The sequence below is a fragment of the Parus major genome, chromosome 1 (assembly GCF_001522545.3).
Source record: "Parus major isolate Abel chromosome 1, Parus_major1.1, whole genome shotgun sequence".
Taxonomy (NCBI): Eukaryota; Metazoa; Chordata; class Aves; order Passeriformes; family Paridae; genus Parus; species Parus major.
In genome coordinates, this window is record NC_031768.1 from 4,219,694 (window position 1) to 4,231,008 (window position 11,315).

Here is an 11,315-nt window from a genome sequence, read left to right on the forward strand (position 1 = left end):
CACACAGAATCACACAGAATCACACAGAACAACACAGAACAACACAGAATAACACAGAATAACACAGAATCACACAGAATCACACAGAATCACACAGAACAACACAGAACAACACAGAATAACACAGAATAACACAGAACAACACAGAACAACACAGAATAACACAGAATAACACAGAATAACCCATCCTGGGCTCACATTTAGTGATTGAGTTGCTGCCAAGAGGCACCTGAGGGACAAGGGGAATTGGGAGCTGCTGGAAGGTGGGGCTGCTGACACAGGAGCCGAGGGAATGGCAGGAAGCTCCCTTTGGAGAGGTTTAGGTGGGATATTAGGGAGAGGTTTTTCACCTGGAGAATGGTCTGGCACTGGAACAGCTTCTTGGGGAAGTGGGGCCCTGACCCTGGCAGAGCTCAAGAATGGTTTGGACACGGCTCTCAGGAACAGGGTGGGATTGTTGGGATGTCCTGTGAGCCAGGAGCTGGACTGGATGATCCTTGTGAGTCCCTTCAAACTCAGGATATTCTGTGGTTCTGTCATCCTTTCCTTATTCTCTGCTGTTTCACGTGTCCTGCCACACCTCCATCCTGCCTGTCCTTCCTCCTGCCTTCTCTCTTCGCAGCACTGTGAGTATTGCTGAGCTTCTCTGTCCCATGGCAGGGACACAGCTGTGACCCTCAGGGATCTCCTCCACAGCAGAAATGGAGCGAGGGAGGCACAGCAGCACCTCTGCAGCTCACCATCCCCACACTGCTCCTTGGTGCTGAGCAACCACAGCCTCCTGTGTCAACAAAAGCAGAGCCTGCCTTTCCTGCATGCAGGCTAGACTTTGTGCTTTATAACTCTTAATTGCTTAATCACAAATATTAAGCCCTCTTCACTATCTTAACTTCACCTGAGTTTATAGCTTTGCTGTTAACTGTGTATAGGTGTGCACGTGTCAGTGGAGAAACCCAAAAATGAATGGAGTTGTGCAGGATAAATAACTTCAGTAAACCTAAGAGAGCCAGCTGGACCCAGCAAGTTCAGGTCAGTGAGGTCTCTTGATGCCTTCTGAGTCCCAGAAAGGAAAACCAAAAGTTGGTTGACAGTGAAAATATTCCATGAGTTTTGAGAACTGAGTACAAACTGCGCAGGAGAGCTGGTAAATGAATTCCTTGAGACTTAAAAGGCATATTTCAAAAAACAATTATAAACCTTGTGTTCTAAGTAAAATGCAGAATATATTATAGAATTAGTGAATCATTTAGGTTGGAAACAAACCTCCAAGATCACTGAGTCCAACATTTGATTGATCACCACACTGTGAACTAGAGAGTAGCACTGAGTGCCACATTCAGTTTCTTGAACTCCTCCAGGGATGAGCACTCCAAACCTCCCTGAGCAGCCTCTCCCGAGGCCTGAGCCCCCATTCCATGGAGAAATTCCTCCTGGTGTCTGACCTGAGCCTCCCCTGCCGTTCCCTCTCCTCCTGTCCCTGTTCCCTGGCAGCAGAGCCCGACCCCCCCGGCTGTCCCCTCCTGCCAGGGACTTGTGCAGAGCCACAAGGGCCCCCTGAGCCTCCTTTGCTCCAGGCTGAGCCCCTTTCCCAGCTCCCTCAGCCCCTCCTGGGGCTCCAGACCCTTCCCAACTCCATTGTGGACAAGCTCCAGCCCCTCAGTGCCTTTCTCATAGTGAGAAGCCCAGAACTGGACACAAGTTTGAGGTGTGGCCTCACCAGTGCCCAGTACAGGTGGGTCCTGCTCTTGCTGGAGACACTGATCCAAGCCTCAGTCCATCAATCCAGCCTGTCCAGATCCCTCTGCAGAGCCTTCCTGCCCTCCAGCACATCAACACTCCCACTCTTTGTTTTGTTTGTGAATTTACTGAGGGTGCCCTTGATCCCCTCACCCAGATCATCAATAAAGACATTGAACCTGACCAGCCCCAGAATTGATCCTGGGGGACACCACACGTGCCTGGACACAGCTGGGAGTGGCACCATTCCCCACCACCCTCTGGGCTTGGACATGCAATTAACAATTCTTAACCTAGGGAAGATGTGCCTGTCCAGGCCCTGGGCTGCAGCTTTTCCAGGAGATGCTGAGGGAGACAGTGACAAGGGCTTTGCTGAAGTCCAGGGACACAACATCCACAGCCTTCCCCACATCTCCTGGTCATAAAAGGAGATCAGGTTGGTCAGGCAGGATCTGCCTTTCCTAAACCCATGCTGATCCCATTTGTGCCAGGATGATCTGTTCCAGGATTTTCCCAGACACCAGGGAATGACATCAGGCATAACAGCAGTTAGTCATTTGTGCTTTCTCTTCTATTTAGGTAAAATGCTGCACTCTTGAGCCCATTTTCCAACAGAGTTGCTGCATAATCATGATGAAAATAGTGTAAATACCTTGTAGAGATAAACCTGCCAAGCTAACTGTGGAATGAGCAGAGCAAAACCTGACTGGTGCTCTCACTGATATTTGCAATGCACCACGCCCCATCCCCTCCCCAGAAATAGTCACTGAAATCTCTCAATAAAATTGTCATTTTCACTTCATTCTTCCTGGGTTTTGTCTTTGACACTTGTGACTTGGCCTCCTCTATGAATTAAATATATTTATATAGAAATCTGGTATTTTTTTAAGTATTAAAAGGTATTAAAGGTTGGGGTCATTCTGCTTGGTTCCAGCAGCCTCCTGGTTTATGCACGTGGACTTTGTCTGTGTTTGTGTTCACATCACTGCACAAATGAAGTGTCAGAGTAATTTCAGTACTATTTTAGTGTGGGTTTGCACCACTACTCGTGGTGGAGTGGGAGATTTCTCATGGGTAATACTTAGGGAAATTTATAATATCTGAAGATCCATTATATTACTTTCTCAGTCTTAATCCTTTGATGAAAACAGTGAGTTTATCAGAATATCTGTAGTCACACAAATGTTTCTGCAATGTTTCGTTGGGCTTTTTATTTTTAAAGCTGGGAGAATGCAGGAATAACCACATGGACAAATACAGCTAGGGAGTAGCTAGAGAGGAAAAATTCAGTCTTTATGGTGGATTATCAATAGAACCTGAGTGAATAAAGTCTGCCCTTATGGAAAAAAAATATTGAAGTTCCTTCTGGCATGAATAACCAGAAGTAAAGGCTCAGGAATGTCTTTGTTGGACCAGTGTGTTCATTCTGAATTTTTCAGAATTTGGATGCAGACCAAATGGGCAGAATTCACAGGAGTGCCAGAACTCGCAAAACAGGACTTGAGGAGGACAAGTGAAGAATTTGCCCTTATTCTAGAGAAAGGGTAGGGCAGAAATCTTAATGTTTATAAAAGACAGTTCCAACAAGGAAAGGAAAGAAGTATCTTATGAATGTAAATTGTTATAAGGAAGATTCAGACTATATAGTATATATTTAGAGGGCTGGCAAAGTAAACATACTGCTTATTTTTGGACATTGGTCCTGTTGAACTCAATTTTCAGGACTATAAAACGAATAAATTTCTTTTTTTTTTCCACTTTAACAGACCCTTGTTTTTCAAGGATGGTTCTTTACACATCAGGAAGTGACTCATGCCTCCAAAACAGCCTGTTCCACTACTGCAGTGTGACATTTCTTCATTTAGCATCATAAATTAGGTGTTGTATTTCATCAGGAAAGCCTGTTAGCGCTTTTGGTGTTGAGGAAAAGCAGATGTTCGATATGAGAAGGAAACTTTTCACAACAGGGGTGGTAAAACACTGGCACAGGTTATCCAGGAAGGTGGTGGCTGCCCCATCCCTGGAAATACCCCAGGTCAGGCTGGACAGGGCTCTGAGCCACCTGATGCAGTTGAAGATTTCCCTGCTCGTTGAAGGGAGGACAAGTGGATTAACTTTGAGTCCCTTCCAACCCAGATAATTCTGTGATGCTTTGAATGCAGTCAGAGCTGATTGAAAGGGATTGTTTGGGCCTTCTGCTGTTTCAACCCAGCATGTTGAGAACACAGGGAATTCCCTGTTTGGACAGTGTTTCAATCCATTCTTGGAGTGTTTGCATGCCTCAAAAAATCAATAGTAACTGCAGAATGCCTCTGTAATACTTTTCAGAGTCAAAATCCTACTAGGATTGAGCTAAACTTTGTGTTTCTCTGAGGTATTATGGATGTGGATTGAATGGAGTGTTGGGGGGAATTTTCTGCTTGAAGATCAAGTTTTAGAAATAAGAGGAGTTGTCCTAGATAGGAATGTAAACAAATACTCTATTGCCACATCTCTGAAGGCTGTGGTTAGCACAGTGAAACAGCCAAAAACCAGCCAGCTTAGGTAGCAATGCCCAAAAAATGGCAGGATTTTTTTGTCTTGCTATGAAAACATTTTTATGTCTTTGTAGTTTTGGGTTTTTTTAAATTATTTATTTTTATTTCCCCCTTCACAGCTCTTCTGAGATTATTTGCATTGCTGTTGACATCCTTCGCTGCTTGGTATTTGGGATATTTGATTGCTGATCATGTGGACCAAAACACACTATCTATTGCTGCACTTGAAGAGATGGTAAAGAAACCGGTGTTGAGGGGTATGTAGTTTTATTTATTTCCTTTTTTTCTTTCTTCTACTTCATCTAATAATGTTTATTTATGTGCTAAATGACAAACAGCTTGTTAGCTAAGAAAATATTTGGTATGTGCTATTATAAGAATGAAGTTGACTGTAAAGTTAATTAAAGCAAAGCTAAACCTTTTCTTGACAGACTGTTTTTGAAGAAACACAATGTCAGCCTATTTTTGCAAGGGTACAAAGGTAATTCATTGAACACTGATGTAAGAACTTACAAACCTTATTTGTTTGCCAGCATAAAAGTGCAAAGCTGCAGCTTTGGTTCTATTACATGTATTTTATATTTATGATAAACAGCTGAACCACTAACTAAACTTTGTGGGTAAATTCTCATTATTTTTTAGTTCTACTCTGAACAGGTGGCTTAATGTGTATATTTTTGTCATTCTATGACTAAATTATTGTATTAAAAAAGGGCTTAAAATAAGAATGATAACTATGCACTTCAAGCTGTTGGTGGGAAACCTTCATCCTTATAGCCCTTGTTTCCTGTTACATGGAATAGCAGATAATAATTACCTTATTTCAATTATACCTATCTGGAAATCAGTGATAACTTCCCCCCCAAACAAACCTGTGATGAAGTTGCCACGATCCCAGAGAACTGCCAGGATTCTGTGTTGAGATGTTTGAGTTTAGCACGTTAACTTTAGGGGATTCATCCCACGTAGAAATTATTCATGCAGCATCCAATAAAACATTTTTTCATCTTTGCTGTTGCAGCTCCAGCCCCCAAAAGGCAGAAATGTGACCACTGGTCTCCCTGCCCACCTGGGAACTTCGCCTATCGCATCCTCAGTGGCGGTGGCAAACAGAAGAAGGCTAAAATTTGCTTTGAGGATGAGCAGTGAGTACCACTCTAACTTTACACCTAAGCAAGAGCTTTGTAGTGTGAGAAAAGGTGCTTGGGTTTGGTTCAGCAGCAGCAACTGAGCTCCTGCCAGGGCCTGCTATTCTGGTGGAAAACTTCAGAATTTATCTGACAGTATTTTACTCTTCTTCCCCTGTTCTATTTTTTTTGTTTGTTTTGTTTTGTTTCAGGTTGGGTTTTTTTGTTTGTTTGTTTGTTAGTTTTATTGTTTGGTTTTTTTCCTAATCTCCAGTGATTCTCTTTGTTCTTCTACATAAACTGTTGGTTTCCAGTAGGATTTTTAATTTTCATGGGGCAGGATAGCAGATTTGCAGAATGCTGACTGCTCAGCACCTTCTGAAAGTCAGGTTCTTTCATGGCTTTTCAAACTGGACAGGTGAAATCACTTCACAACCTTGCAGTGACCTTTCCTGGAGACATAAGCCACAGACAGTACAGACACAAAACCACTTTATCTTGTTTTTGGTGCTTTTTTTTTCCTCCTTTATCTTTCTGGCTGCACTTGTATGAAATATTTCCTTGATCTGGCTCATTTTGAAAGAGTCATTGTTGAAGGAAACTGGCTGATACACTGTGCAAGATTTTTAAGCTCTTGTTTACAATAGAGTTTTAAATTATATAACTAAAGAAAACATAAATATCAGAAAATTACTTAGCATTGGTAAACTGGTAAAGAACTGCTGGACAGATGTATTTTACTGATATTGTATTTATTTCAATTCCAGGCTTATAAATGACAAGAATGAAGATGGAAGTGGTATAAACATTGCCATTGTGAATTGTAAGAGAAAAAAATGTTAGAGAGAGACATACTTTTGTACTACAATAAATTATGAGTGTTCTTGGGGGGCTTGGGTAGTTTGTTTTGTGGGGTTTTTCACCAGATATTATGGAAGGGAAAGGAAAACATTGCAAACCTGATTCACATTAATGTAAGAAAAACAAATCTGCATGATAAAAACAGTTTTCTGGGCAAACAAAAGAAACATGTTCATAATCAATATAGGAAAATAGAATAGAAAATGTGCACACAGATGTGGTGTAAGTGTGTTTTATTAGACAAAAGACTTGTAGCACAGCAAAAATATCTGTGATCTCCAGCAGAAGGACTCCCTTGGTAAAATATATCTGCTGCTCCACTGATAAGGGGGAAGCAGGAACTGAGAGTTCCAGTTCTGCCTCAAGGTGTAGCCATGGTACAAATTTCTTTTCTGGACTTATTCAGAGTACAGAAAGACAAACTCAAATTTTAATTAATATTAAGCTGCCATTTGCTTGTAGTAAAAGCCACTGTAAGCAGCAGGTGTTTTTTTATTCTAGGTTTTAATCCTAAATTTTGATTTAGATGAATGGGAACAGTGATGAAGTGCAGTGTATTCAATAATGGGAAAAATTAATGCCTAAATCTTGTGGAGGAGGGGGAAGAAAGGGAGTTCACAGGCACAGTCAAGCTGGCTTTGATCAGGAAACACTTGTATTTTGATATATTCAAATTATTTTTGTCTCACTATTGCTAAGCAAGATCTTGACTTTGTCTAAACTTGTATGAATTCACTGAAGGTTAAATTAACCACTGACAAGAATCTGTTCCTAATTTTTCCCTAGTTAACTGCTGCTTTTTTTTTTTCCAACAACCATAAAATCTTTACTGGGTATAAAATATAAAAATGAGTTAAAAATGAGAATAAGAGAGGAAATACTCATCTTGAATGCACAAGCAAGATGGTGGCAAATAGGAGCAGGTAAATCTGTCCATTATCCTGCACCAGTCTGCAGCAAAATATGGGTTTTTTTACATGTGCACTATTTAGATCAGACAAGATAATAACTGTTCTCAGTAATTATCTTATGGATGAAAGGTTGAGCATCTCAAACACTGCACAAGATAGGATGAAGCTCACTCAGATAGGCTTAACCAATTTTCCTATCTATGACCTAGTATGTTATATTTAGACACAAAAACATGGAAGCACATATCAAAAAAAAATTAATTTTTCTTTAAAATAAGAAGTAGTAATTTTTTTCAGTCACATTTAATGATTCAGAGACTACATGAAACAAAATATTCCCTCCAAATCTTAAACTTGTTGTTTTATATTTCTTCCAATTTAAGAACTGAAACAAAAGAAGCCAAATACACAAAATTAGGGATGCCTAGCTTTAACTGAAAATGATATGTTTTCCTGTTGAATAAAATAATATTTTATTTGCTCATATTTAGACCTTTTTTTATTAAATTACAGATAAAACAGGACAACACATGTCAACAAATTTTTTTGGAATGTGGGCAGCAGGTAAGGAAAAGAGTTCAACAGAGCATTTGTTAGTGTTTAAGAATTAAGAAAAGCCAGATTCATGTAATTACCCTCCTCTTTCCTGTTTGACTTTGTATTCTCAACAGGGATCAGCTAGAAACAAGCAGCTGCTGTCTTCATAAAATATGTTCTGGCCAGATATGATGACAAATTTTGCCTGAAAAGCTGGATTTCTCCTGTTGGTTGAGATAGTTAATTATCTTCTATTTCAAATTATCTTATTATTTTCCCTTTTTTTGTTTTGTCTTTTTCTTTGGTCTCCATTATTTCAGTCTGGTAGGAATAGCACTTAACCAGGTATGACATCCAGATTACTTCACTCAACAAAATTCCTTTTCCTGACATATCTTGTTCTATTTTAGTTATAAAATCAGCATAGTTATAAAATCAGCATAGGAAATTTGCTAATCTGTCTCTTAACATCTTTCCACCTAGCTGGAAAGATTATCTACTTTAAGAACAGCTTTTGACACATTTTCTACATGTTGAATGTTATCTATTGGTGAGGAGAACCAGAATGCTCTGAAGGCACTGGAAGGTGATTTCCTGAGGAATTTCCTTTAAAATGCTGGTGCCCATGGGTGCATGAGTAGGAATGGGATGTGTGGGCTGTGAATAACCAGCTGTGTGATTGACTCCACAGACCACTCAGGGGAGATGGCAGATTACATCAAGAAGGCACCAGAAGGGACCCTCCTTCTGATGGCCACTCAAGATGATGCAAGCACCAGGTAGGAGCTTATGGAGCCTGAGGGGCAGAGCAGTGAAAAGCTGGAGAATTACTGTTGTGAATTGTGTAAAGGAATGGTAAATTCCATTCTACACTCAAGAGTTCTCTCCATTCTTGTCTAAAAGTTTTAATTCTGTGTCTTTTCCATGACTGCACACATCTGTGTGCTGGTGCTCTGTAAGATGGGTAGATATTATATTGGTTAAAATCACCCCAAAGTGCACTGCTGTTATGTCTGGGTCACAGCTTTCTTTACTCTGAAATGTTATTTATCCACACCTCCAATTATGATGTCTCTAATTTACATTCTTTCTAACATCATAATCTGATTTGTCAGGTGCTTTTGAATCTTTGGGGGTTTTTAGCTGAGTTCATTATATGGTAATTATCCAGGAAAAGACTTAATCCATGTTTGGCACCCTTGTCCTTATTTAGGAAGGACTGAAGCACCAGAAGCATTTGAGATACATTTTTCTTTCTGTTATGCTGTCACAAACAGGTTGTATTAATATCAGGAACTTACTGAGAAGGAAAAAATTTGATAAATTCAATTCTCTCTGTGAATTCAATGTCATGCTACTACCACAGCTTTCAGGACTATTTAAATCTCATTTTTGCTTCTGCAGGCTTAATGCTGAATATAAAGCATGAATCAGCCGTGATCTTTTTCATTATTTTTCACATCCTGAATTTTTAACACTCATTTTTTCACTATGTTTTCCTAGGTTGAAAGATTACACCAAAAAATTAGTGGAAGAACTGGGAAGTAAAGAAATAATGAATATAAAGTTCAGATCAAGTTGGGTTTTTATAGCTGCCAAAGGCTTCAAGCTGCCAGATAATATCCAAAAAGAAAAGGTCAGATTTGTTTCATTTTCACTTTTTATTTGTCTGTATATCAAAGCCAAAAACTTTGGGAATAACTTGCCCACAGGTAAGTGGACTTGAAGTGGACAGGAGGACTAAAGATACTGTTTTTCACAGAGATTTCTGTTTGCATCTGTGCCCTTGTTGTGTTCAGTTTCTATAAGCCCAGCCCTGCTCATCTGTGTGACCAGGGCAGACAGAAATGAGAAAACCCAGTGCAGAGTTCAGGTCTCTTGATGATGCTGATTCCCTCCCCAGCCACGTCAAACTTCCACAGTGCAGCTCTTTTCCCAGAATATCACTGGATCACAGAATGGTCAGGCTGGAAGGGACCGTGGTGACTCTTCTGGTGCCAGCTCCCTGCTCCAGCAGGGCCATCCCAGAGCAGCGGGCACAGGGCTGTGTCCAGAGGGCTCTGCAATATCCCCAGGAGGAGACTCCAGCCCCTCTCTGCTCTCTGCTCAGGGCTGGGCACTGCCCAGGGCACAAGTTGTGCCTCCTGTGCAGGGGGAATTGCTGGGCTCAGCCCCTGCCCGTGGCTCTGGTGCCATTGCTGGGCCTGGAGCAGAGCCTGGGCCTGCTCTGCCCCTCCTGCAGCCAGGGATGGACAGGGATGGACAGGGACAGCCAGGGACGGACAGGGACATCCAGGGACACCCAGGCACAGCCAGGGCTGAGGCCCCTCTCCGCTGGGGCTCCTCTCCAGGCTGAGCAGCCCCAGCTCCCTCAGCCTTTCCTGGGCACGGAGATGCTCCAGGCCCTTCCTCAGCTCCAGGAGCTCCTGTCCCTGCTGTGCTGAGGAGCCAGGGCTGGACACAGCAGCCCAGAGGTGCCTCCAGGGCTGGGCACAGGGGCAGCATCCCCTGACCTGCTGGGAATGCTCATCCCGATGCACCCCAGGACACCATTGGCATCTTTGGCCTCTGCTGGTCAGGGACAGCTCATTGCCCACCAGGACCTGTAGGTCCTTCTCCATAGAGCTTTTCCCCAGCAGGTCACCCCCAGCTTGTGCTGGTGCAGAATATTTTTGCAATATTCTTCCCATTTCAGAGCTTCTGCTGGACAAAGATATTCAATTTAGTTTATATCATGACAGCCATCTGTGAAATAAATAAAGCACTTTGTGTAAGAGAGACTCTGACAGAATCTTTACCCATTATGTTTAGCAAGATGTGCAAGATTCTCCTCAGCTTCCCAGTCCTCCTTCATTACCCCCTCCTCTTGTATAAGGTTTGAGAAACTGGTATGTAAATAGAAAAAATACTAAAAGATGATTTTTTTTTTCTTAATTTATTTTACTTTTACAGATAAACCACTCTGACCAGATGAAGGACAGATACAAAGGCTGGCCAGCTGAAATCCAAATAGAAGGCTGTATCCCAAGAAACCTGATCTGAACAAATACATACCTCATTAATAAAGACAGTTCTATATTTTCATATCTGTGACTTTATTAAATTGCCTCCAGAACTCAATAAGCTTCTGAACACCAATTGTAAAACAGGTCAAATGTGCAGTTTTTAACCTATTCTTCCTCTCTGTGGTTTTATTCAAATCTGAAAACAAATAGGTATTTTGATAAGAAGTGGAAATAAAATAATCTAGTATTTTATTTTTATTTGCAATTGGAATTGCAATGTTCAGGAAGTCAGTCATAAAATGCCAGGATTTCTGAAAGTGAGTATCCATTGTCATTAATATTTTAGGGGTTTGGTTTTACTTGTTTCTTTTTAGTATGTCTTTTGTTTTGGTTCCCTTTAAATACAAATACAGAAATAGAACTTAGTCTAAATTGTAATATAAAATCACTTGCAATACAGCAAATGACTTTGATGTCAGTTTATTAATAACATTTCTTCTGTTCAGAGAAAGTATGGCAAGAGCAGGTACATTTGTTCAGCTGATTTTAGTGATGTTAATAACACAGAATAGCAATGCTAACATATAAAGATCCAATTAC

The 11,315-nt window shown here is 41.0% G+C and overlaps 1 protein-coding gene across 1 annotated transcript; it reads left to right on the forward strand.

Moving 5' to 3' along the window:
- Positions 1-864: 864 nt before the first annotated feature.
- Positions 865-11,179, forward strand: FAM3B (FAM3 metabolism regulating signaling molecule B). The gene is made up of 8 exons (XM_015631687.3): positions 865-1,029; positions 4,394-4,531; positions 5,296-5,419; positions 6,169-6,224; positions 7,687-7,737; positions 8,402-8,489; positions 9,214-9,346; positions 10,663-11,179. Exons 2-8 carry the CDS (start codon positions 4,507-4,509, stop codon positions 10,750-10,752), a joined length of 567 nt encoding a protein of 188 aa, XP_015487173.1. The 5' UTR covers positions 865-1,029; positions 4,394-4,506; the 3' UTR covers positions 10,753-11,179.
- Positions 11,180-11,315: the final 136 nt, after the last annotated feature.

Bases quoted from the DNA above. Each gene is read 5' to 3' on its own strand.
- FAM3B (XM_015631687.3), top strand. From the start codon at position 4,507: ATGGTAAAGAAACCGGTGTTGAGGG. The intron at 6,225-7,686 runs GTAAGAGAAAAA...ATTAAATTACAG, and splicing joins AAACATTGCCATTGTGAATT to ATAAAACAGGACAACACATG. The intron at 7,738-8,401 runs GTAAGGAAAAGA...TTGACTCCACAG, and splicing joins TTTTGGAATGTGGGCAGCAG to ACCACTCAGGGGAGATGGCA.